The sequence below is a fragment of the Phalacrocorax carbo genome, chromosome 1 (genome assembly GCF_963921805.1).
Source record: "Phalacrocorax carbo chromosome 1, bPhaCar2.1, whole genome shotgun sequence".
NCBI classification, from domain to species: domain Eukaryota; kingdom Metazoa; phylum Chordata; class Aves; order Suliformes; family Phalacrocoracidae; genus Phalacrocorax; species Phalacrocorax carbo.
In genome coordinates, this window is record NC_087513.1 from 153,140,288 (window position 1) to 153,167,912 (window position 27,625).

Genomic DNA, 27,625 nt, shown 5'->3' on the forward strand with positions numbered 1-27,625 from the left:
GCCGGGGGTAGGAGGAGCCGGGGCTGGATCGCGGCGGCGGAGCCCCCAAAGTTTGCTCTGCCGGCGAAGGGCGGCCCTCGTCCCTCGTCCCGCCGCTTCCGGGGCTCCGCCGGGGCGGGCGGAGCGGAGCGGGCCGGGCCGGGCCGGGCCGGCGGGAGCCCGGTGGGAAAGGGGAGGGCGGGCGGCAGGGCGCCTTCAGGACGGGCCGCGATGAAGAAGCCGGACGGGAAGGTGGTGCTGCTGGGGGACATGAACGTGGGCAAGACCTCCCTGCTGCACCGCTACATGGAGCGGCGCTTCCAGGAGACGGTCAGCACCGTCGGCGGCGCCTTCTACCTCAAGCAGTGGGGGCCGTACAACATCTCCATCTGGGACACGGCGGGTGAGACCCCTCGGCATGGCACGGCACGGTCCGGCCCCTTTCCCGGGCGGCCCCGGGGAACGGGGAGGGTGTCCGGCCCTGCGGGCTCCGGCTGTTTCCCGGCGGAAAGGGCTTCCCGGGAACTTGCGGGCTTCCCGTTCGCCGGCGGGCTGCCCCGCTCCTCCGGCTCCGGGGAGAGCGGTGCCTGCCCCTCCGCCGCCTGGGGCGGGGACCGCCCGCCCGCCCCGACCCCCGCTGGGTCACTAGGAATATGGGGTTTTTTGGTTTTGGGGTTTTTTTTTTTGTGTGTGTGTTTTGCCTAATTTTGGCTCGGCCCTCGTGTAAGAGCTGTTGATGGGAAAGCTTGCGGCCGGGTGACCTCGCCTCGCCTTCCCGAGGACCCGAGCGCGGGGGACGGAGGGGTGAAGCCCGCTCTGCCCCGGGCCGGGGGGGACCCGGGGCTGGGAGATGCGCCGGGGGGGCCCGGTGCCCTGCGAGTTACTTCGGTACTACTGCAAAGCAAGTCGCTTAAAACAAACGATTAGGCAGTAGAACGAAGTCTGAAGTGAAAGGTATTTCGGGTGGGCCCAAAGGGACCTTACAGCGGCTAATCTCTGGCGGTTTTGGACCGGCTTTGCAAAACGTGTACGGACAGAGAAGGTTGCGATGCCTGTTCGCTTTCCTTTGCCCGAGTGGATGGCTTCTGACTGCAAATCCAGGCAGGAGTTAGAGAGGCTACAACTTTTGTTCACCACTTCTCGCTGCATGCTTTCAGATGTCCGATCGATACCAGCTGTTGTCAGACTTGGACCTTCAAATGCACGCAGCTCACGAAGCGCTTGGATGAGCCTCGCTCTTTCACCGATAAGAGCCTACATATAAGGACTTAATTTGCAGAGAGCATGGGCTGCAGGCGGTTTCTGTCTGGGATAGCAGCCCGGGGATTGTCCGGCCCGCTGTGTTGCAGCAGGCAGCGTCTCCGGGTTGTGGTTTGGAGTTCTGGGGTGGAGGAGGTGGGAGGGCATGGACTTGGAGAAGTGGTTTGCGGTCTTAGTCATATGGTTATCTTGCTCTTGATTATTAGGTCAGGAAGCTCTGCTCTGTCACGTAGAGGGCCAGGCTACCCTGAAGAATGAGGTGTTTGAACGTTCTTGCCTTCTGTTAAGTCTTGTCTTTTGTTAAGTTGCTCGTGGGAGAAATATCTGGTTCAGTTTTTTTCTTGTCTTCAGATTTAGCCCAATTTTGTTAAAATTTGTTAGTGGCAGTACAAAGAACTCGGATTATATTTTCTGGTGAAACTTGGGGAGCGGCAGTATCGTGCAATATTCCAGTTTCTTCTTGGTGACGTTTGGGAGGGAAGTTCACTTGCTGTGTCACTTCGTGTCATAACCTAGTCCAAAATGGCTTTTCCTGTGTCAGGAATTGAGAAGGAGGAAGGGGGGAGTGAAACTGCCAAAAAGTTATGCAGAGACACTTTTTGGAGGGGGGAGGAGACGTTTAAGAGCTTTCGCTTCTTGCATTTCTTAATCTATTACTATGATGAAAGCTCTCTACCGGTAACTCGGTTTTAAATACACTTTCTATGCCCTTTGCAGTATTAAAAAAAAAAATAATCTACTTCAGTCTTAGAACTGACCTGTTTTATGGTGGGGGGTCTCTCCTGCAGGCAATTGCTGCTTGTTTCTAGTAAGCCAGACCCACATGGGTAAATTGCAGCGGTCTTCATTTCAACAGAAAAACTATCTTGGTGAGATTGTTCTTTGGTAGTGTCCCTTACATTCTTTTTCTTTTCTTTTTTTTTTAATCATATCCTATAAAATAAGTCGCAGGCTTTGTCTTCTTTTTTTTTTACAGCGCTTTATTTCAGTCTCTTATTCTATTGCAGTATTTTATGGAGTGTGCGGTGACGATTTGGGTTCCAGCTCTGTGTAGCATCTGGAAGGCTCCAGAGGTAGTTCTCCATGTGTTGCCCTGAGACAGGTAATGCCTGGGTGCTTCACCTGGCACAAGCGTTCAGAGCTCATCACCTACCTAGCAGTCGGTGTCTCTCTGCACCCTGGAGCAGGGCCACTGCCCATGCTGCTGCCTGCGTAGCACGGCAGTAGAAGCTCCCGCTGCTTCCCGAGCCTCAGCGGGACTTCTGTGGCAGGATTGCTGAAGGTGCATTTTCAGAGTGCCAATTGAAAAGTGTCGCTGTGCTGAGGGCGGGCGTAGCACATCTTCCTCCTTCTCCTCTGTCACTGGAATTAGCATCGAGCCCAGCGTCCCCTCTCTTGTGTTTCAGAGGCAGGTACGGACTCTTGCACCGTCTCCCTGTTGACTTGCAGTCCTGTGGAACGATGCAAGTTGCCAAGACTGGGCTGGACTGTGCTGGGGCCTGTGGGCTCTGGTTTATTAACAGCTGTCATTAATCTTCAAAGAAATAGCAGCTCCCAGGGCACATATATGCTTTCTACTGTCCTGCTGAAGAAGGAAGTGACCCTGTGGACGCTGCAGCTCTGTTGATGTTAAGTCAACAAGGGGATATAAAAGCCTGCGTTATGTATTTATTTTTTATTTTTCTTTTGTGTGGACACAATATGTCTGCAGTCCTTGGTCTGCGACTCTTATCTCTCTATGGTGTCACTGTCTTATCTCTACTAGGTGGGTACCAAGTAAGCTTTGATTTTTTGGGCAAGGAGGAGCTCTTTTGTCTGTTTATTAACCTGACGTTGCTTACTACTGAACGGTAGTGAAGCATTTACAGGACCATCAAATACAGATCCATTGTTTTCTCTGACTTTGTGTGTGTAGATATATAGGGGAATCCAGAAAGAAAAGATGATCCAGGAGATGAAAAACTCTTTAGCACAAGATGACAAAGGTACAGTTCAATGTTTGCACCCATCTTACCTACCTAAATACTGAGTGCTGACTCAAGATGTCTGTCTTAATACCCCAGTAGTACTTTACACAATGTACAGTGTAGAAATCAGGAAGATTTGGCCTAGAAAATGAGGGGATGTTTGGTAGTAACTACTACACTAGTTCAGTACTCTAGTAAAATACACAATTACACAAGGCTCACTGCAGTGCATGTTCTTTCCAAATGTTCATAGTTCATGTTATATTTAGTATGTGAATGTGTGTTTACTTTTGCCCTTGCTTATCAGCATTATTTTGGGGACTGTTACCTCCATAGAAGTCCTCTATATTCTACTTCCAGGTCAGTTTGGATGGTTATTTGTTGTTCTGGTATGGGTTAGGCAGTTGGCTGTAACAACGTAAACTTTCATACAGTGAGGCTTTGTTCCTGTAACAAAGTGTTGGTTTTACAAGATTAGACTTTAGTGATTGATGAGTATATCTGCAGTAGCGTTGATGGATCAACGGTTAAGTATGCATTGATATTAGTACTGCTACATCAGTTTAATTGCCAATCTTCCGAATTATTTAAAATGTATGTAACTTTTACTCATCATTCTGTTGGTCTTGCATTACTTCTCTCTTTGTTATTCAGAAAAATCTCACATTTTTTCCAGGTAGAATTTAATTTGCATGCCATAGTACTTAAAATGTATGTTTCTGTGTTATCACTCAGTCAATCACAGAAGCGCACACCCAACCTGTTCTATCAAGTTAGGTCTGGAGTGCAAATCGGTTATTCTAGGGAGGACTCTTTTCTTGGCCGTACTTTCACACCCCTCCTTATCTTGGAAAAATCAGCTGCTTAGCCTAGTCTAAATCTTTCATGTTGTTATCCACAAGTCTTGTAAAATGGGTGTGCAGAAGTTGTCTGACTTGGTTATCTTTTATGCAAATGCTCACAGCAAGTAATTCAGCATTTCCAGTTTTCCAATCTGATGATTATGAGAGAAATTATTTGGAAATTGCATTCGACACAAGGAAACAAATAAGCCACAGATGGAAGAATACTTGGGAGAAGTAGCATATGCTTGCCATGTTTTTATGCTCTTTTTTTTTCCTAGCCATCTGCTTTTGACTGTTTCTCCATTGTCAGAGGCTTGGATAGATGGTCTTGTATCTGACCCAGAATGGCTGCTGTTGTATTTTTGGTGCAGAGAATTATTTATTTACTCCTTAGATTCTGATACTACAAATTAGATTAGGTTTTTTTTTCCTGTTTGGGTCAGTTAATTCAAATGAATTAAAAAAAAAATAATGCATAGACTATACAAAAATGATAAACTGTAAACTTCTAGCGTGTTTTAAAGGACTAGTCTGCTGGATAGAGGCCTAGTCTCTAAAGCATTTGAGTGTATGCTTTGAGAACTTCACAGTAGTATGTCTGAAGTTGTATTTTTCAGAACCAAGGAAGGTAAGCAACAGCATCAGCCAGAAGAACTTTCTCACGTGACAGGATTGGAGGTTGGAGACTTGGGATGTCAAAGCTATCTATCTATCTATTCTCTGGAGTTGCCTAGTAAAGTAAAACTTTCTGCTGGATGTTGATGGCATGCAGCTCTGAGCTAGCATGTAGCCTTTTATCTGGGGCAGCGCAAACACAGCCTGAAGTTCTGAGGGTCTTGGTCCTCCTCCACCTTTAAACCTGGGATACTAATGCATGGTGTTGCAGCTAACTTCTGTGGGAGTACATAATTCAGGCTTATTTTCTGATGCCTTAATATTTCAAAAGGAAAAACTTGCTTGTGTATTGGATTTCAGTCTCTTCAAGTTGATGTTCGTTCATCTGACAGATAAGTGGTGTCCCCAGCAGCAAGGTTTCTTAATTATTAGTGGTCAGTGTCCTCTGTGTTGCTGGCTTGGAATTAAAGCAGCAGACTGGTAAGCTGATGACAAGAATTTCATAAAGTTCACTTCACGATCCTGCAATTGTATTTGAAGAAAGAGGCTGGGTTTTGAACTTAGCAACAGGTAGTCATGCAGCATGATAATGGGGAAACATAAAAGTTAACTGGGAAAGCAAACTTCCCTTCTTTTCCTTCCTCCCATCTTAAGCTAGATGATTTGACTTTTTTCTTCTGTGAATATTCAGCGCTCAGTTCAGATTTTTACATCCCCCACCTCTTTATTTTGCGTCTGCAGTTTTGTTTTTCCCTGTGACTTTTGACTCGTCAGAGCTAACAGGGACAAGAGATGAACAGCCTGGAAAAGGCTTTTCTCTGGCTTGGGTCAACTGCAGTGTATCTGCACAACAGATGCTTACACCGCTTGACTGTCTGAAGCTGGTGCTGGTGAGCACGTGTGAATTGCTCGCAGTTCCTGATCGCCAGCATTTCATTGGCACTGCTGATGGGTGGCACTGCTGATGGATGGCATTGCAGCCACTGTCTGCGCTGAGCTTTCTTAGGCTAGGAATGAGTGTTCAGCTGGCAAGAATTGTTAGGTTCCTCCCTTGCTTAGTTAGGCTTTGAGTCCCTTGACTTGGGGTTTTTTTAAGTACTTCTCTGTGTAGATGTACACTTCCTTCTGCACGTGTTTTTTTCCTGGAAAGGGGGTGACCCAGCAAAGTCCTCAGGGGAAACTTGTGATGGGGTGTGACTCGGTCCGCTACAGTATGAGATCAGCCCAGGTAGGCTGGTCTCCCTGCTGCCCTGGAGACAAATGTTCCCCTGTGCGGGGAACAATATACAAATTGGCTGTAGGCGGGAAGGAAGCATGGCCCTCCATCATGCTGAAACAGAGCAAAGAAAGAGTAGCATTAAGCAGCATGACTTTTGGAAGTAGAGGACTACACCAGGAGAAAAGAAGCTACAGATGAGATCATCCCAATCTGATGGTTAGTCAAAGCCAAAGAGGACTCCTGAGGCATGTGGGAGAGCCCTTCCTAACCAGGTGAAATGGTGGCAGAGTAGCATTTGGGGTTGGGTGTTGCTGAATGTGTGATGAGGTGTGTTTAACTGAGGAGGTCATTTGTGGGAGGGTTTAGAGGATATCACCTCAAAAAGTGTCTCGGGCATCAGGGATCGTTTAGTGAGGAAGGCTGCTGAGAGTGTACCTGTGCTCAGGAGGCTGGAACTTAACCAGATATGAGATGAAAATTATGGAGAATATAATGCCTCAAGTTTGTTCCTGGTGAGTCACAGCCTGGGACCAGTTGCTACCAAGAAGTTTTGATTTTTTTTTTAAATTATTTTTGCCTTTGGGAAAATTATCCTGCAGAACATGACGTTGGCCTCTGTGTATTAATTGTTCATAATTGTTGCATGTAAAACAATGACAGCTGAGGACCAGTGCCTCATGCATAAATAGCGCGGCTTCCCTGGGATTGCTGTGTACGGTTATAGCCCCCTCACCTTGAAAAGGAAGTCGTAAGAGTGGAGGTTCAAAGGGACAGCATGGTTAGCTGCTGAGAAAAATCTCTTGTGCACGTGGGGAAAACCCCTGAGGAGAGTTCACTGTCAGTAAGCTCTGTATCTAAACCAGGTTCAGAGTCAGGAATAAAGGTTTAGCTGTAGACATCCCTGGAAGCGTGGTTTTGTTGTTGTGAAACAGTGTACCAGGTCACTTTTTTTTTCCTGCAATGAATGTTTTCTGAAAAAAGCAGAATAACTTGGGAAGTGATTAAAAATATGAAGAAATAATTAATTGTCTGGAGAAAGTCCTGGAGAAAGTTCTATTTTCTGTGGCCCACAACTTAAAAATACAATGATACGCAAGTCAAGTCAAAGTTGGTAAATTCACTGCTGCTGAAAGTAAGTGCCTTTGTATGCAAATGAAGGAAAAATATGGAAATACCTTGTCAGAGGGGATTGTGAAAAATACACAAACATCAGAAGGAAATAGGAGACAAAATTAACACAGTTCATGTATTCAGCTATGGCTAATTCACTTTGCTTAAGGAGGAATTTTGTTTCTAATGCATAATTTTAGTACTGGTTCTTGGGAAGGGAAGCTAGTGGGGAGGGTAAGCCACTTGTTTGTTGTGAGTACTTGATGCAGGCCAAGATAAATGTCATGTATGAACCTCTGCAGTAACTTCTGTATTCCATCCCCCATGTTAAATCCTTGCTTTGCATGTGGTATTTAATAATAGCATGCAAAGTGACTGCACTGTTCTAGCCTAAGTGGGAAGCTACTTGACGGTTCAGTGAGACACTCTCTTGAATAGTATCAGTGATCTGAGGTCAGTGCCTGGCTAAAGCTGTCCAATGTCATGCCATGGCATTGCAGCTTGGTGAACACTAGCAGCTTTGGAGACCCCAGTAACACCTCAACATCTATAACAAAACAGGTTGCCTTTTGTTTTCTAATTCTTGCCTGGAGCAAGGTGATGCTGTAAAAGGGGGGACAAAGGTTAATACTGACCATTTTCAAGTGCATCTGAGTTGACGGTGGAAGGAGGAACAAGAATATATGTTTGTGTAGTCTTTGCATATCCCACGTTCTTGTTTTTCTGTGAAAATTTTGCTTCTTGGCTGTGGCTGATACAAAAGAGTTTGTACAAGTCCTTGAACTGATTGAGCCTGTTTTAAAGCCCCAGATCCTAGGTTGGAGCAATACTGAGAATCTTCAGTATTGAAGAGTTTGTGCCTTTAGGACTGCATCCTTTCTTCCTTGCTTACTGAAGGAACAGGTGTATTTTCTAAATATCTTTGTCAAAATTGACTTGAGAGCTGAAAGGTTAGTTTAAGTGTCAACTGTCTGCATTTTGAACAGCACTGAAGATGTATGAGAGGGGGAGGCACGAACAAGAGAAATGGTTAGTCAAACAATGTAAATGTAATGGCAAAGCTGATGAAAAAAATTGCAGACATATGGATATTCATCTTCATGGTGGATCAGGAGCAGGTGGGAGAAACTGTAGAAAATTTCAGAAGTGTGTCCAAGAACTGGGTTATTCACTTCCGTAAAACAGGTCTCCTCGTAGGGTATGTACAAAGGCTTACATAGGAGTTCTGTGCAAGACAGCATGTTCCGAATGCCCTGTTGCACTCTTCAGTTTGACTTTAATATTTGAAAAATGTATACCTGAGCTGCCTAAGAAATGACCGCTTTTTCAACAGTTTGGGCATGACAGGGAAAACACAGGGCTGGGCTGGGCTACTTTTTTCCTCAGCTGGGTATATAGTGTTGCGCAGAACAGCAAAAAGCTTCATTAGCTGTAATATAGAGATGAATGTGTACAAAAGTAACTCATGTTGACCTAATTCTGGTTAGTTCTGGGGTACCAGGCACATTCTGTAATGAAAAGCAAATAGCTACTTAAAAGCAGCATTGCATGTTTAGGTGCCTGAACTGAGGCAGTCTGTTGTGCTGCCTTTTTCTGTGGTCTATGCAATGAACTTTTACCCTTTCGTGCAGAAGGAGGGTGACAGTTGCCACTTGAAATACGATTACAGAGCAGGTAACTAGCTGTTAGCTGTATGTTTTTAAAATTACTTCTTTGAGCACTCATGTATGGCGAGTACTTTTCTTGTCTCATCTCACGCATATGTACACGCTATGGTGCACAAATGTCAAAGCCAGGGAGATGCATAGCCAGCTTCACAGTGCCTTGGCTGAGCTGCTTCTGATACTTAGGTTAGTTAAAGTATTTTTACTTCACACTGCAATCACGTCTTGTATCACAGATGGGTTGTGTGCTTGACTACAATTACTGTGTCTCGTATTGAAGCCACAAGATATGTGAGCTTCCAAGTGATTTTTCTTGTGGCAGTGTTTCACTGGGTGAACTGAAGGTGAACTTGGTAATTCCTTGTCTGAGTCACATTGTACTATTGCAAAAAATCCAAACAAGTAACCTTTGTTTGGGTCTCCATCGAGAAAGATGCTGAGTCTGTGGTAGATACATCTGGAACCATTAAACATTATGGAACTGAAAGAGTAATTTTCTCTCCCAAGTTGAATGATTTGCTTTCTTCCAGGTGAACTCTGGGTAGAACATCCTGGGATTTGATCAAAAGGCATCAAACTTGTGATAATTTGCTTTTCCTGTGCCTGTCATATTAACTATAACTTCATATGCAGTACCTGAAGATATGCCTAGGAAATGAGATTTGAACTTGGTGATTAAACTTAGCTTATGCAGGTGGTACTGCTGAGAGCAGAGGTGGTCAAAGGAAATTAGGTTTTTTTTTCCCTCTTAATTTGAATTAATTCTCAGCATAAGTAGTTTGCCATCCCTCACCACAGGAGATCCAGGATAACATCCTTTAGGACAACTGACTTGATAAGCGTATAAGACTTCCTACGAACCTACCTGGGTGTGGAAAAAAAACAAACCCAAGTCTAGAAGAGAACTTCTTAACATCGTTTTTAAAGGGAGATAGATCATCAGATGTATTTGTGAATCTTCTGGTATATCTTTCCATCGCATACAAAATGGACTAGAATTGAAGTTTGCTTTGCATGGGCCACCAAGGAGCCATTCATGGAAGAACTCTGCTGACAGGCTGAAGACCTGTGTGAGCTTGAATTTGTTAGTGTTTTATAGATGAAGCAAAAAGAGGAAAATGTCTATTTGAGCTTTTGTCTTTTCACCAGTTCCACTGGAGTGAAAATACGTTTCAGTCTAGTTTGTAGCATGGTGGAAACTTCATGTACAGGACTCCATGAGGAGAGACATTTAAAACATTCAGTACTCGAGTGGGCTAATGTCTTATTATGAATTAAAGCTTCTATGCTTTCAGGTTGAAGATTCTCATTGAAGATTTGAATAATTTTGTTTAACAATGATTAAGCATCTGATGTAGATACTCCTCCCTGTTCCCTCAGCCTCTCCTGTTGATCCACTGACATTTTTTTTGTTAATCTGTTACATGATTTAATATTCCTAACCACTGTTCTTGTACTTCAGCAAATTCCTACAAAATACAGAGAAAAGATGTTGTCCAGCCATCCAACTGCTCTCAATACTTAGTTTAAAAATAATGGTCTTCTGTACAGCTGAAATACCAGCTGAAAAATGTTTTACCTTCTGCAGCTGATGACTACTTAGGAATTTTTAGTCATGTATAATATTTGACCATAGATATTGAAGTACTTGAGATTTTTTTCTCTTAATTATATCATTATCTGTAAAATGAACGGTGGCTTAGTTAGACCTTCAGGAAAAATGTTCTTCCTGAAAGAATATATTAACTAGAAACCCCAAAGAAAAAATCTGGGAGGTGGGGCAAGAGAAATTAATGTGTAGTACACGTCATGACGAATGTGAAGCAAAAGTTAGGTGGATTGACATAGCCTTTTAAAAAAAAAAAAAAAGACATGTCTAAATGCTTGTCACTGGCTTGGCAATAACTTCTCTAACGTGGAGTCAACCATCTTTGATTTCTGCTTAAGCTCATGTTCCCAATTCACTGAACGACAGCAGTATATCAACATCTAAGTTTGGTGTGCCCTGGTTGCAGTGACCCTCAGTTGAGCTTCTGCTCCCTGCTTCCCTTTCCCCAAGGGGTTTGGGCTGCCGGACTTCCCTTTCTGGTTGTGCAGGTTACTTTGGCGATGGGACTGAAGCTTCATGCAGTTTAATGCCTTATGTTGTGGTAGTCCTTCGAAGCTCAGCTTCTGGTCTTCAGAGTGGGGTCTGTGACCTGGACGTACAAATCTGTAGTTGCTCATTTCTTAATTGTTGAAGTTAGAAATAAAGTGCTGGGTTATATTTTAGAGGGGTTTTCGTCTATTATTTATGTTTCCATTCTCCAGCTGTGATTTGCTTTCAAAAAAAGCAGATTTGGCTCATCCAGAAAAGGGAGACATGACCAGAATCTGTAATGGATTATACTTAAAATATGAACAAAAGAAAAAGCCCTATATTGTTGAGTTGTCATCTTCCAAGCTTCATAAAAGGGATCATCAAATCTTGTGGGTTGCTGCAAGTGAGACTTAGGTGTTTTAAAACAAAATTAAAAATCCCAACTGGTGTAATGACAGTGATCCCCCCTCCCTGCCCCGCTACAGGCTGTTGCTTATTTAAAATGTAAATCTCTAATTTTGCAAAACTGAAAATGTCTCAAACAGCTCATTTCTCCAGCTCCCACTAGTATGATTACTTCTTATTTTTTATGAGGAGGAACAAATACTCCTGTAAGACTGTCTTTATTGACGTGAGCTTTCCCTCCCACAGCAGATAGCTATACGTATCACATACATATTGTTTCCCTTATCGCCTTTCCTGTTCTAGCATTGTGTGCCCTCTCCACATTGTCCTGCTTAACTTCTTTTTTTACTTCAAGCCTTGGAAACACAGTGGAAGTGGAATAGTTGGCGTCTATCCTCTTTTTGAGTGGCAGAGCACTTTGTGACCTAGAGATGCTGCATCATTGCCTTAATTACGAAAGAAAATCTGTAGGCAGTTCCCTTTTGGTAAGTAGCTTCCCCTCAGTGCACGAGGGTTGAATGGGTGGACACTGGACAGTGGTAACATTGCTCTTTGTATCTTATTCTCTATAGAAAGTTCAGAGCTGAGTTGTTTGTGGTTTTTAGTGGTACAGGTGGGAGGGCGTTAATGAGACAAATCGATTTTTACCATGCCTGTTTTGTGGTTTTCATTTCTTTAATCCTCAAATTAATGCCTTTAAACAGTGAATACTAAATATGCTCTTAAGAGTATAGACAGGGAAGACAGAAATGGAATTAAAAGGGAGAAGCAGTGCTGGAAATGTGAAAGCCACGTGTTCGTCTTGGCCAGCGCAAGTTCTGAAAACACAAGCTATGCATCCTGTGATAAAATTATCCAAATGAGATAAACAAGTTCTAAGCACATTCCTGTAAAACCCAGGTGGCAGCTGTGGGAGACTGTGCCAGACATACTTCTGGTGTGTTATCCTCAGCAAGTACCAAATCACCAGAACCACCTCCTGCTTTTGACAAATAGCAACTATCCAGAAGCGTCCAGTGAAGACGACTTCGGCTGAACAGAAACTGATGGTGGTTGGTTAGGAGTAGGAGCAGTTGTAATTTTCTTGAGGATGAAGTACATGTGAATGAGTTACATGTGTTCTTAGTTGACAACCTGCCTATAAATGAACTGACGTTGAAACAAATCATAAAAATATCTGTCTGTTGAGTGGGTCTAGGTTTATGTCCCATGTTACTAATGTGAGTTTCTCTTCAAAAAATAAAAAAGTAGATTTTTCATTCAGTTTGCAAGGTCCATGACCTTTACTTACACCCATTTAGCAAGGTTTAAATATTTCTCAAATTGCTAGCGGAGGCTGGTTTGAAGTTAAACTCAGTGTTACTGGCATATAGTTATCTACTGCAGTTGAGTTCCATTTCACCAGAAGATAGTTTAACCTTAAATAAGAGGCACTTATCAAGTATCTGCTGGGGCAGACCATCTGTGGGTGCCTGCTATTGATCTGATAACCATGGCTTCCTAAGGTGTTTCAGACAACTCTGTGTTACTCTTTATGCATGCAAGAATCATTTCCCAGTTTTGCAACATGTGACACAGAAGGTCACTTCTGACAAGATAATCTGCTGGCTCTCAATTTTTTATCTTTTAATTTTTTTTGTGAAACATGGCCTGTTTTTCAGAATATGAATGTTGTGATTTTTAGGCATTTTTTTTTTTAAAGTGCCGAACAGTGATGATTACCAGCATTCAGCTGCTGCGTTGTACTAACTTCTTATTTGAAAAAGCTTGGTCATTTGGAATGATTTCTAGTCCTCCTCTTTCTGTCATCTGCCTGGAAAAGTACTAGTAGGATAAAAGATTTATGCCAATAGCGCTTGAGGTACTGTCTACATATGGGCTTAGTGATGAATTTTGTCTCCAAAAGGAACCATGGCCAATATACTTGGGTCCCCCTCCCTATATTGTAGGGCCCCAGTACCTGTACTGAACAAAGCCGTGCTGCTGCTGTGGGAGAAGAGGATGGTCTCTGGCTGCAGGAAGGGGTGGGAAGGTGCTTTCCCAGGGGTGTGTGACCGGGTTGTCCTCAAAGTCTTCCAGGCTGATTACTGAAGGCTTAAAGGCTGTTGCTTCTGATGCCCTGGTGCTGTGGTAAAAGCACCCTAGAGATCCCTGAAAATGCCTGAGGACTGAGCTTTTTGCAGTGTCTTAAAACCCTCTGGCCGGTGTCCTGGGATGTCCCCGAAGTGGAGCACTGCGCGAGGGGCAGCGCTGGGCTCTGTCAGCCCGTTGCTGCTGCTAATGCCTCGTGAGTATTGATGTCAGGATGGAAAGAAGAGTCATTGAAGTGGGGCTGAAGGAACTGCCACAGCTAACATTCTTATAAGTGAAAGCCTCCTGTGCATCTGAAAGAGAAAGCGAACTTACTGTTTTTTCATGTGATTCTTCTAGCGTGGGTGTGTGCAAAAAATTTTATAGCTGCACGTTGGTGGTTTGGTTTCCTATGCTTGGGAAGGGATTTGAAGACTTGACAGCCAGGAGGGAGAAATACATATGATGTGTTTGGGGTTAAAGTGGTAATATGGAAAAAGAATAATGCTTCTAATACATTAGGCCATTTAATTTTATTTATGGTTGGATACAAAACTTAATCCAAAGAGAATTTGCGATCAGTAACAATGAACTTTCTTCTCTTAAATGTCACTTTCCTTAATTAAGATGTTTATTAAGTTCATGATATTTCCTTGCTCAAAAGAATGGTGTGGTGTATTGTATTGATTGTATTGGTATGTATTCTGCAAAAAATCCTACAGAGAATTTTGATTTAAAAAAAAACAAAAGTTGTGAAGAGTTATCCAAGGCAAAACCAGAGGTTCTAATGAGGAAGTTGAAAAACCTAGGTAAAATTAAAACAGGAATAAAAGTGAAAACCAGGAGGCATTTCTCATCTGCAAGGGAGTGGGCAGACATTGACTTGCTAGCTCTTCACTGAGAGCCGGCAGGAATGCCTGATGAGTGGTAGCACTTCAGAGTGCTTACTGAGATACATTTTTGGAGGGCAATCTCAATTAACCCTACCCATCTCTGGATTTATTTTATTTTTTTAAAAAAATCACACACCTGTGTCAATGTTTGCTTGGGTGAATTGGAAGCCAAGTTCACTTGCCAGTATGGTATTGAGCAATATAAAACATCCAAGGTGTGTGGGCGACCTCCTGGCCTTGCAATGCCAGTCAAACTGCGCTGAAATACACCTGGCCATGCATTCCTGCCTGAGCTGAGGACCTTCTCAGTTTGAAGAGTGAACTTTGGGAGGGGGTGTGGGCTTTGAAGATATCCTTTTGGAGTGACCCTGAAGATAAGGACTTGGTAACTGCCTCTGTTTAGCAATTGCATAGAGAAGTGGGCTCCTCTGTAGTGCCTGTTTCCCTGTCGAAAAGGAATTGTAGATTTAAGGAAAAAGTATCAGTTTTCAGCTACTGGAAAGAAACACAGGCTGCTTTGAGAGCTCATCCTGTGGAAAATGAATTGCTTTTCTGTAGGAGGGACTTTACTTGGAGGAGATGGATTGGTGTCCCAGCGGGTGTTTTGACCAAAAGGCTTCTTACACAAGCCAGAAGCAAGTGCCTTACGCAGGCAAGGCTGTTTTACAGCCCCTCCTGTAACTGGCCTCTTTGTTACCCACTGCTGAGCAATATTTATCGTCAAGCTCTGCTGCTGCAGTTAAGTGTTCGGTGCTATTGCTTCCCGCAGAAGTCTTCCAAAGTAAATCCGAAGGAGGTTTTTTTTTCCCCTTGTGGTTTGCCTCCAGTCATGTCTTTCCTTAAGAAGGTCATCTGCCAAATGGCCAGTTCTTTTTTAAGTAGCAGTTTAAAATTGTCTTTTAAACATAAAGTTTCAGAAGAATTTCTCATTGATGCTTTCATTTTACTTACTTGGACTCAAATTTCTAAATTCTTCCTTGCACTTGTCTTCCCACTTTAATACAGGTGTACAGGAGTTTCATAAATCTAACTCTGAAGCACCCTGCCACGTTTTCAGTAGAGATGGTGTTGATGCTAGATGTCGGCTGCAGTTCTGGTGGAACACTTGCTCATGGGATGATAATGTCCCATAAAACTCATTTCTTTTGCCAGACTTCACTGTTTAGGTAGAACGTTTTCCTACACAACTGTGAGATTTCAGAGGGAAATAGATAAATACCGGTGTCATCTCTTCAGTTTGTGTTGCAGATGCACTTAAGATAGGCTTGCCGGACTGGCAGGGCTAAGGTCAATTCTGTTCTTCTTTTAGAAGGCACTGGGCTTCCAGACAGCTGAAAAAAATATGTGAATTGCTTGAAGCATCTAGGGTTATTTCCTTCACTCTAAAAATAAACACAGTAGGTCAGGAGGCCTAAACAAAATGGGTAGTTTGAAAATAGTAAATCTTGTCTCGCTAAATGAAAACGTTATTCAGGGTTGTTGAGGTGTCAGTGGGATCTTGCTGCAAATAGGTGTGGGGTTTTGTTTTTCTTCCAGGTCTAGCCAAAGTTTTTGCTGGCAAAAGCATGCTAGGTAGTGTGGTTAGGAGCTTTTTTCTATGTCAGGCTTTGTGTTACTAGGCATAATATGATTAAATTTAAAACTTTAGATAGAAAGCATATTGGTGGAGTAAAATTGGTGTTTCAATGGGAACTTTGATTTTGAAATTAAGTTTCTTGTGAGTTTAGAAGCTTGGGCTTAATTTCATTATTATAGTGGTAAGTTCTGATTTATTCTTGCCGGCAAGAAAAATAATTTTGGGTTTATGCCATACAGTAGATCCCAGGTACTCATTTGTCCCAGAAAAGCTGGAACTAGTTTATGGACTAAATCTTGTAGATAATAGAGATAATCTCAGATAGTATTTCTTCTCCTTTATATAGGAGTTGTGCAGCTCCTCTGTCTGGAGAAGGCATTTTTGGTTTTAGATACCATGAATACGCATTTAGTCCAAAGATACTGAGTTTATAAGTTTCTTTTTATAAAGATGATCACAGCTAGAAATACGCAGACTAAAGAAATGTGTAAGGCTGCAAATTAAGAGAGATTAATGGCGTGGAGTGGTGGTAAGAGGTTGAGATAGATTCATTTGGGCAACCAATATGTATTTTGTAAGGTCCCTTGGGTTGGTAGTAGATGACAGACTGAGCTCTTTGTACTTCATGGTGTCCCAAAGCCTATGAACTGGTCTGCAAAGTATACCAAGTGTTGGAGGGATGAAAGTAGTGAAGAATTTAAGTATTAAGTATTTAAGTATTAAGTATTTAAGAATTCAGTGAGACTCGGTTACAGTCATGGTTGTAGAATAATACAGAAAGGTTGGAGAAAAGAGTCGCAGGTGTGATGCAGTTTAGAGGAATCTGCCAGAGGCAAAGAGCCTGAATATGAAAAAGATGTTGATTTCTCTGGCCTAACAAGAAGGTTAAGTCATACAGGTATACCTTTTATAGAGGTGAGTGGGGTGGGTTTTTTTGTTGTGGTATTTTCTTTTGGAGGGGGAGGGGTACGGTGGTGTTTTTTTTTCTGTTGTTTTTTTTAAGAAGTTACCTAATGAAGGCGAAAGTCGATCAAAATTCTGAGTCTGAAAGCTGAAATGCAGCAAACTAATTTGTGGGATAATAAATTCTTTCTTTGGTTGCTTCATAAAATACAAATTCCTCTTCAGTCACAAGACAAGGGCTGAGTGAAATTCTATCATGTTTATTACATGGGAGATCAGACTCAAATGAGGATTACACTTGATCTCTGGTCTTGCTCTGTGAATATTTTTTTTTTCCCCTCCTTTCTCCCTTGTTAACTCAATCTCTTCCTTCCCGTGAGTGTGTCAACAGCTCTGTCTTTGGGAACCTGTAATGGAAGTCTTCACTGCCAGTTATGGAATGAATATTGACAAACTGCCTACTCTTGAGGGCTGTATTAAAAACATTTCTGAGAATATTTAAACTAATTCATGACCAAATAATACAGGATTCAGCAAGATGACTGCGGGCTGTTTATTATAATTGAGGTGTGGATGAGGTGGTTTCATCTGCAGTAATCAACTTTATTGGATACCTCTGACTTGGCATGCTCTGCAGGATAACAACGGATTGATCAGCACCAGCGTACGCTGCTAGGCATCTGCTTTTAGTTTAGCTGTCTTTAGAAAGTGAAGATTTTACTTAAAAGTGCATTTGTCCATAAACTATCACACTGGTAACTGTCAAAAAAAATAGCAAACTTTTACCCACATTTCAGTTGTGGGTTCTTTCAAGGTGTGCTGTGAGTTAATGCTATATGTCTTCTGAGTCATTTCTTCAGCCCATCAGAAAAATGTTGTATTAGACATTTATTTTGGAGCTTCTACTAGCACATGCCTTGAAAGATAACCTTTTTGAGGATATGAAATAAAGCTAACCCTGTAGCAAAATTTCCCATTATTTTCTGTTTTGCCAATTCTATTAAACAGGGTTTTGTGTGTGCTCTTTTGCTGAAGAAAAATGTATTGCAGCAAGCCACCATCTTCAGATAAAGCTCAGATGATCGTGTAGATTGTTAACATCTTACGGAGTGTGGCATGTGACGGGCAGTACACCACGCTGGCATTATTCTTGCAAAACTTCTCAGTGTGCTGTTTGTCCTGACAAAGAAAGGCCCATTTAAGTGAACTTCTTTGGAAGAATTGTTTCATGTGAATTGTCCAAAAGTATCATATCTGGAATGTTAATTGAATTGGTGTTTTAATAGAGATTAAAGAGTCTGTTGAAGCTGCTTGACATATTGGTATAGTTAAAGCTCGAGGAGGGAAAACTGTTCTCAGAAAGGATGGGGGCACGAAGGGTGTTGTTCTCCCAGGCAGTCAGGGCTGTCTTGAACGGGTTGTGCTATAAGTGCTCTGGGTGTGTATAGCAAAATATTAAAAAAGGAAACACAGCCAAAAGAGAATTATGAGTGCTTTTTACTGATGAAAACCATAAAAGGAGAAGCAAATTCATAATAGTTGCTGCTTTCATTTGTTTTAGCTGGCTTTCCTTTTGAAAAGGCTGCAAACTAGGAATAAGCTTGACTCTGTAAAGAAATAGCACATTACTATTAGCAAAGGTGTTAATCCTTTTCAGGGAAGGCTCATCTTTCAGAAGGTAGGTGAAGTGGTTGGAATTTTAGGGCAAAATCTTTTACGTACTTAATATTTGTTGGTCCCTGCCAAAACATGTCCTGCAGACCTTATTTATCGCGTGCCTGCTGCTTTTAGTTTAGTTTTTATATTTAAAGGGGAGGGGAAAGAAGTAGGCTAAAAGAAATCTGGATATAGCCTTTTCTCATTACATATATTACTATTTTTAGGTATAGAGTGTAGTGGAATTTCCACTTCCAGTAAGTGAACGCCCCCTTTTTCTTTATTTCAGATGCCTTCTAGTGATTCCTTTTGTTTGTAAAGATTCCGAATTGATTCCTTTCCCAGCCATTCTGGTGGTGACTATGCTAAAAAAAATTGAATCCGTATGCTGCCTTTGTATTGGAACAAGCAAAAAGAGCAAAACCTCATAGAGGATATAGTGTGTGGTAGGTTTTTTTGTTTGCTTTCCCCCACCTCTGTAGTTAGTCTTTATGCTCTTTAAAAATGTATTCTTTTTCCATGTTTGTTCTGCTTTCCATATATTTCCATGTTTGTTTGGGTTTTTTTTGGTGAAATGTAGGGGTTAGAAATACATGATTTGTGGTTTTAGTGCCCTTAACTAAAGCAGGGGAAGTGAGGTGCTTTTCTTAATGCACACCGGTAGTTGCTGGTGTGGACTAGCCTTCCGGGGGGTAGTTGTCTTTTCTTGGCAGAATATTCATAGCTAATTTAGATGCCCGAAAGGATGTTGGTTTTATTATGTAAAGCAATGGAAAAAAAGATGTTGGGTTTTTTTTCCCCTTGCGTATTACAGTGGAGACAGAATCCCCAGTAATGGGCCTTGATGACTGCTAATGCTAATCACCTCATCCAGTTTTTCCTGAATACTATCGTAGCTTCTCCTCTTACTCCATGGAGAATGTATTACTATCTGTTAAATATTCCTGCGTAAGTTCACAGGGGACACGTGGTTATCCTCCAAAGATAAAAGATAAGATTTATGCTCTTTTTTTAAATTGTGTTGAAGAATTAGTCCTTTCAAATGGCCCTTCAGTTATTTATCGATGTGTATTTTTCCTCATTTTTGATTCCTATCAAAATTTAGGTTCCCTAACAACACAGTTCACATATATTTTGGGATATGTGTCGTCCCAGACACTGCTGAATCACTGATGGTAGTTCAGTGGACTTGTGGGGAAAAAAAAATAAAATCTCTTGAATATTTTTATCTACACAGAAGGGTGCAGCTTAATGTCTCAGGGTAAAAGTAATACTGTGGTACCATAGCTTGTAAGTTTGGGACTATAATACCAAGGCATTTCCTGTTTCATCAAAACCTTCCTCTCCCTCCAGTTAGATAACTAGTTGGTTATTTCTCAAGTAACTTATCAGGGTGTTCAACAAAATCAGATCTATAAATTGAATATTTTAATATTTGGTAGAATTCTGTCATCTGCTAGTAGATTGTATAAGATTTCTGTATCAGAATTCGGTGGGGACTAGGTTACATTATGTCACTATAATGCCACTTCCAGATCAGGCAAAGAACGTTACATTCCTCCAGCGTAACAGTGCACTGAACTCTTGAGATCTGCCTTTTGTTCAAATGGCATGGAGTTAAATGTATTAGAAAGCCTTGCGAACCATCAACAGTGAACCAGAAGCTTTCTCATCTGTGGCAGGCAGTTCAAATACATCGTTGGTTCCTTTGAGTCTGGGACTTGCCTCCATTTGAATATTGCGATCTTTGGTTTCAAGTGATACAGATAGCTTCCCATAAAAAAAAATATCCTGAGTATATATGCCTTTGTGAATGCCAGTCTCTACGGGAGAAGAAGGAGCTTATGCAGTGTATTTCCTTTAGCTACATAAAAGCAGCAGTATAAATACCTAAACGCTGTCAGTCTTGAATCTTAGTAACTTTGGACATAAGCTCGTAAATAACATCTGTGATATGGAGTGTGTGTGTGCTGGTGAGAAGAAGGAACCATGTGTGTAACATGATGGTGCTTTTATGTGTTTTTATGTTTTAAATTGGAGTGAAAAGACAAATGCTTTACAGACTGAAGTTGTGTTAGTTGATCCTATTTATTGTAAAAGTGTTTCTGAATAAGGCCAGATCTGAGGGGATTTAAGTAATTCATAGATAAAAATTATGCAGTGAATAAGTTCTAGTCTTTCTAGTAACTGATTTTTTTTTTTTTGTGTCCAAGTGAAACATTTGTTAGTGGGAGTGTGATATTTCTAGTATGATAATTAAAGCTGACTGAAGGACAGGGCTTAGCTTGATGGTCATTTCTCACCTTGCCTAAGTGAGAAGTGAATGATTGTTCCTGTGGCTTTCTTGCTCACATGGAACTGCTCTTTTGCAGAAGGAGCTTTACAAGGCTAAAACAAGTCACATTTGTAGACTGGGGATGTTTGCAGGGTCTTAGAAACTTCAGACTCCTTCAGAAGTATTTGTTCATTAAGTAAAAAAAAATAGGTGGATTTAAGGGGAAGAGATGGTCTCTCTTGCCATTTTAAAGCTTATTTTATTATGAGATAGAAATACTTGACTTAGCAATTGCAAGTAAGTTGCATTTAGAAATTGAGTAGGCTTGTCCCGTTCATATAGTACATTGAGCCTGCTTTCTTGACTGACTGTTTTTGATGGTTTTTCTTTGGAGAGCTGTATTAAAGAATTTTCCTTTGTTCACTGTTCTCTTAACCCATGTGGCTGTTTTCTTCTTCCATGTGTAGCTCTTTCTACTTTAAAAGATGAAAGTGAAGCCCTTTAGGTATTAAAATCAGTACTTTCTTATGTTTATGTTATATTCTGCTTTGGCCAAGACATCCATATCTAATTTTAATAACTTAAATAGAAGCTCCTGAAATAGGGCACAGTTCATGCCTTGAATGTTGATTCATGTCTAAGTAGTAAGTATAAACAAAATAAAGGTAATGGTGATTTTTAGTAGAGCTAGAGGTCTGTTGCATTCTGAAACTTCAATATACAGAAGTATATTCTATAATGTAGCATTGTGAATGTATAATACTAGGTGAAGGTGGAGCTTAAATGAATTTTCTAGTTGCTCAGCTGTAATTGTTTTGGTGATTGGGTTTTTGGGGGGTTTGTGGTGGGGTTTTTTTGGGGGTTGGTTCCCCTCCCCCCACCCTGAGACTTTTATTCTATGGTGAATTTTGTCTTGGAGGAAACCCAAATGCTGGCATTTTTTCTAATGGATCAGGAAATAATGGATTCAATGTACTCAGACAGCTCCTGGATACGTTAAGATTGAGCTGTCCAGTGCCTTCTGACTCATTTGTTTCCACTAATTCCTATTTATGTCCTCCACATTAATCCTTCGAGTTGGAGAGCTTTTTTTATTCCCACGTAACCATAGGCATAGTCTGGTTTTTCATAAAGCTCCTTACTTCAAGGGAAATGTGGTAAGCCACCTAGAAGAAATAAATATCGGTCTTGAACAAGATAATGAAGAACTCTGCCTTCATCAGTGTCAGAACTTTACAGCCTGACTCATATGTGGGCAGGGGAATTTTCCTGAAACCTTCAGGGGCCGTTATTGTTTGTTCTTTGATAGCCAGTATGTATCTCAGTATACGTACACAAACAGAAATCTCAGTTCCTACCAAAATTGTTTCCCCTAATGTACTTTAAAGGGTCACAACTTTACTGCTTTGTCTGCAAACAGAAGGAAATGCTGTTCCTTAAAAAGGAGCTTCTTTGTCTGCTCTTGTGATCACGCGGATGTACCCGCTGAGGTAACTCAAGAGCATCAGGGTCACCCTTTGAACCTTCATCCACTGCAGCTGAATCCTCAACTCTCATTTCTTTCTAATACTGAATTCTGTGCTGTGTCATGGGTGTCATACTTTCTCTTTTGCCTGTTTCCTTAGGGCACAGTTCCTGCCTCTCTTTGTGTACACTCAAGTTCAGACTCACTTATGAAGGAGAACTTGAAAGGCAAAACCTAGCTGATACCTTGTGTTTGTGTTAATTCCTCTCTACTGTTTACAGTCCTGCTTAAATTACAGTGAAAATCCTTGGAAGATACCCAGTTTATGGACTGAGAGATTTCTGGACAATTTTGCACTTTTGTTCATTTTTAATGCAATGTTAGTGTGCTTCTATTGCTTGCCTTCCTGTACTTTTCCACACTACGTATTTACTTTAGGAACTCAAATTTAGGACCCCACCAAGGCTGTGATATCAGAGTAATGACAGTACTCTTTTTTTCAATACTTTCTGGAAGACCTTTTTAGCTCTTTAGTATTTGTGGTGGTTTATTCCCTCAGAACTTAAAGTAACAGTCTGTTTTGCATTCTTGTACGTGCTCAACACTGAGAGACTTAAAACTTGCTCTTCCTGGGGAGGATTTCATGAAGGAGTGTGTGTGTGGGAAGTTATGCTACTTAAGAAGTTGTGGTGAAAGCCTTTGAAGAGGTGGTAGGCAAGGAACGTTCAAATCTGGCTGGAGGAAATCTTCAGCTCTCATACATCAACACCAACCTCACCGGGTGCTTTGGATACCACCCCCAGGGGTGGCGGGCAGGAGGAGAACTCCAGGACGGAGATCGCGGCAGTGGCTAGCAGTGCTGCTGTCAGTGGAGCTGGGAAGGGAAGGGAGCGCTCGGTCAGGCTGTGGTCCCATCCAGAGAAAGTGTTGATGTGGGCTGCTGCATTCTAGCTGAGACTTTGGGGTGCTGTAGGAGGCTGGCTAGACGAAAGCCTAGGCCTAAAGTTCAAGTCTCAGCGCACTTGAAATCTAGCCTTGCTTATTTATCAGGCTGGCCTCTTGCAAGGCCTACTTTTCCTTTCTTTCTTCCTTGGGTGTCATACAAACTTTATTGTACCGAGGTCCATTTGGCTCAAAATTCTTCGATTTGTTTAAGATTGCCATCATAGGACTTTGAAAATGCTTGTTGGCTGCACTGCTCCTGAGTGGGCGAAGTCTCCGTCAGGACTTCATGCACTTTCTGGAAGAGCCTCTGAAAAGCTAATGGTGCTGTAGGTAATGATACAGCCATAGGATTGTTGAACTGCTGTAAATAAGGCAAAAATACAAAGATGAAAAGAAAAATGCAAATTAGTTTCTGGTTGCTTGGCTTTAAGAAATTTCCCTAATGTTATGCCTTTTGTGGTTGATTTGGTGGTTCTTGCAATTCCTTTGACTGCAGATTATTTGATAGTTCTGCCATTCTTCCCTGTTACCTTTACTTTTTGAAAGGGTGGAATTGTTTAATTCTTGGATTCAGGGTTTACCGTTTAATTTAGCTAACTGTAAAAAGGTGCGTGGTTGTAGTGGGACCAGATGGGCCCAGAGAAAGAAAGAACTGGCCATGAGAAGGGGGTGGCTGTTTTCCTGCAATAAGGTTTTCCCTGCCATGTCTGATACTATTTTGCCTAACACCATGGAGGACAGATAAGATATTAGTTGAAATACTTTGTGTAGTTTTGGGGGGATTTCCACATCTAACGTTGTTCCAGCCCTTATGTGCCAGAAGTGGTCTGTACAAGGAAACTGTGCTACAAAAATACATTCTGCATTTTTATTGCGTGTAGATTGTGCTGTGTGGGTGAGCAAGAGAGACTATCCATAATTCTTCTGACATAATTAATCCCTTATGCAAGGTAAATTCTTCTGTTTCTTCCCCATTTCCAACAATATATTAGTTGTAGAAGTAGCCAGTTTGTAGTTAGTGTAAAAATGTCATGGTTTACATTATGCTGTGCAAGATTAGATTAGCATACAAATTCCATAAAACAAGTAATAGTATTGTTGTAGTACTTGGTTGCTGTAGCAAATGATTTTGGGGGCTGGATTTTGTTTTAGGCGTCTGAAGCGGGAGAATGGGGGAGGATATATGTTCCATTGTGGTTTCCAGACCGCAGTAGAATCAGGATTCGGATAACAACAAAGTAGGTCACGGCGCAAACTCCTACTGAAAATTTGGAGGCTTTCAAAAACTCACTTGCAGTGCAACTGAAAGCACAGCTTTGAATGTGAGATTGAAGGAAAAAGTATGAAAGCACTGACCTCCCTCCCTTATGCCCCAATCTCCCTTGCCCTTACCCGATGTACCAAAACCAGGGCATATCTATTCTACATCCCGCCCCCCCCCCCTTTTTTTTTCTGCCTTCCAGATCATTGGTTAAAGAATTTATTTTGCTGAAGGAAAATAAATAAGAGGTTATACAAAATTAAGCAGAAGCAATTCTCCATAAACTTTGTCTAATGCTTCTTCTGAACTCCATGAATTGAACTTTTGACCTCTGCAATGTCATACAACACTTACTGCTAATTATTTCCTGTGTAGGAAAGTATTTAAACTACGTGCATGATTTTTTGATGGGAAATCCTAATTTTCTGCATTATGAGAAAGAGTAAATAGTTGTTTCTTGGTTACTTTCTCAGTATTAGGCCTGAATTTATAGATATCTGTTTATACCCTTTTTCAAGCATTCACCAGCCTGAGAGATCCCACGATTTTTCCTCATGGAAAAGGTTTTTTTTATACTTCTAAGCATCCTCACCAGCTTCATTTAGACCTCTTTATAACATACTCTGTACCTTTTCAAATCTGTTTCTCTGGGAGTTACCGGAGTTTTGCTAAGTGTTAAAGTTGTAGTGAGCTTTGGATTTCATATTCTAGCTTGATGTTTTCCAGTTTTGTTTTACTGATAACGATGAACGCTGTGTCTCTCTTCTGGCCACTGTGGAATAGTGCCCTGAAGTTTGTCAAAGGACTTAGTGCAGTGATTTAAAGATCTATTTTAAATTCTGTTCCTGACTGGAGATAGGCTCTAAGTTACTTTCACAGCCTGCATGTTCATGTGCAGATGTGTTTTCTCAATATATGCTGACCTGTGTTTTTCAGCATGAATTCCTTCTGCCTTTCCTATTCCACAGTAATTTACAAGGATTTCATAATGCTGTAACTCGTGGTTGTCAGTAGCATTGTGCAGAAAATTAATGTAACCAGATCACTTCCAGATCTTCTGTAAATGGAGGCTTCGTGCAAAGAGACTGTACCAAGAGTTGATAAATGATGATGATGATTCTTAAATGTTCAGAAGACCGTAGCTGACTTCTAAAATATTTTAGATTTTTTCTTTGTTTGTTCACACTTCTGCTCAGTAGTAACTTAAGGCTGACTGTCATGGCTGGTTGGAATCTAGTGTGTTTTATCTTTTTCTTGAGTTTTGGGGAGTGAATTGAATGTGCTACAGCAAATTCTATGTAGCAGGTATTTGGGGAAAGTTGCAGTTCTTGATAGGAAAGGAAAACACTGTTTGTCCTCTGCCTCATTTGCTTTAGTCCCTTTGCCGCTACTGAAGAACATTGTTTGCTTCCCAGAATTTATAGAAGAGTCAATTTTGTCTTCCAAGAAACGAATGTGAAGGAGATCATCAAGGCTTAGCTGGAAGTCTGGTAGATTCTCGCTGAATGACGAGGCGGACGAAATGTTTTGTTATTAACTCTTGGTTATTGAGTGGTCAAAGCAACCTAAAAGATAAATAACTCTTAAAATGTAGATGAGGCTCTCTATACTGTGTGTGTTTAATACTCTTTAAAAAAGTGTGAGTACTTGTGGTGGAACAGATGCATATATGGCTATATATGGCAGCATTAGACGAGTCTTCTCCTGTAAAGCCAACGTACCTGAGAACCGGGGGCATGTAGCACAGGACTAAATAGCTTACTAAATCCTTCAAAACCTAGGAAGAAGTGGGTTACTGGCTTTGATCCAGATTTGTGAACTGGATGTACTTGAAAGTGTACTGAATTTATAGGAGTAATACGCTCTAGCAGAATTTGAAACAGTAGAACTTATTTTTGGTTTGTAAAAGGTTAAATAGGTGGAATGGGCCATCTGTGGATGCAAGCAGGGTAGTTATTAACGTGACATAAATGAAGTAGTATGCAATTTAATAAAAAACAAACTTTTTTTTTGCTTTCTGCAACTGTGAATGCTGCGTCACGCTTGCTTTCTCGTCTTTACAGATTCCCTGCTCTGAATTTGAGCAAGCGGTGAGCTGAGCTGTTCTCTGGCACTGTTGCTCTCTTAAGGAAAAGCAGAAGGAAAAACCTGAAAGTGCTACAAATCACACATTTTTACCTTTACTGCTCCATCCAAACTTGTGAAATTGGCTTAAAATTCCTTAGACTCTTTTACGCGGTTAATGATGTAGCTTCCAGCAGACTAACTTTTTGTTGTGTTTAAACCTTTGCCAGGACGAGAGCAGTTTCATGGCCTCGGGTCTATGTACTGCAGAGGAGCAGCTGCTGTGATCCTCACGTATGATGTGAACAGCCTCCAAAGCCTGACAGAGCTGGAAGAAAGATTCTTGGCCCTGACAGACAGTGCAAGTGCTGACTGCATTTTTGCTATTGTTGGAAATAAAGTTGACCTCACCGATGACTCTGCTTTACCACCGGATGAAAATAGACCCGAGAAGTCTGTTGCCAGTTGTGGCTCGAAGGTGCGAAAACAAGTCCGTGCAGAGGATGCGATTGCACTCTATAAAAAGATATTGAAGTACAAAATGCTAGATGAAAAGGATGTTCCAGCAGCTGAGAAAATGTGCTTTGAGACCAGCGCAAAAACAGGATACAAGGTGGACTACCTCTTTGAAACTGTGTTTGAGATGGTAGTCCCAATAATTGTACGGCAGAAAGCCGAGGGGCCACCGCAGACTGTAGACATTACTGACTACAAGCCAGCAAAAAGGACAAAATCTGGTTGCTGTGCCTGAACCAGTTCCATGGCATAAGAGGAGGGATTTTTTGCTCTGGCAAACTGAGGAGTAACAAGTGCTTGCAGTTCACCAGAAAGGCAAAGTCAAAGAATAAATAGACTAAAATGGTATATGTGGAAAAAACAAAACAAACAAACACCCCACAAAAAAACACCAAAAAACAAAACAAACCCCAAACCAAAAAACACCAAAAAACAAATCACCTGACCCTCAAAGGTTTCTGGGAAGCTCTGTGTATGAAAATGGGAACGTGAGTGAAATTATGGAGGAAGATTTGTCAGTTTGTGGGCTCTGAAGACAAATGGTGTGTTAGTACAATTGGTAGCGACAATCATTTGAACAGTTTTGAAGGAGTCTGATTTATGATGACTTGCGATTCCATGTTGTATGTAAATGATCTGTTTGTGTACTCTTGACAGCTTTCACATGATTATCATCTTTGCTCTTGCAATTCTAACTTTGGAAGATTGAACACACGGTACTTTTTTATTCTTAAGGAAAAAAAAGAAAATCCAGGTATAAATTATATTTGCAGCTAATAAATCAGTTACAATCTTTTTATGTCAGATATGACAGTGTAAGATTCAGCAGCTGAACTATTAAAATCACTGTGGATACA

At 41.4% G+C, this 27,625-nt stretch overlaps 1 protein-coding gene across 1 annotated transcript; it reads left to right on the forward strand.

Moving 5' to 3' along the window:
• On the forward strand, positions 1-27,625 carry RAB20 (RAB20, member RAS oncogene family). The gene is made up of 2 exons (XM_064440370.1): positions 1-382; positions 26,483-27,625. The coding sequence occupies exons 1-2, from the start codon at positions 211-213 to the stop codon at positions 27,001-27,003; spliced, it is 693 nt and encodes a 230-aa protein (XP_064296440.1). The 5' UTR covers positions 1-210; the 3' UTR covers positions 27,004-27,625.

Excerpts from the sequence above, each read along its gene's own strand:
- RAB20 (XM_064440370.1), top strand. The coding sequence starts at position 211 with ATGAAGAAGCCGGACGGGAAGGTGGTGCTGCTGGGGGACATGAACGTG. Across the intron at positions 383-26,482 it reads CTCCATCTGGGACACGGCGG|GACGAGAGCAGTTTCATGGC; the intron begins GTGAGACCCCTC and ends AACCTTTGCCAG.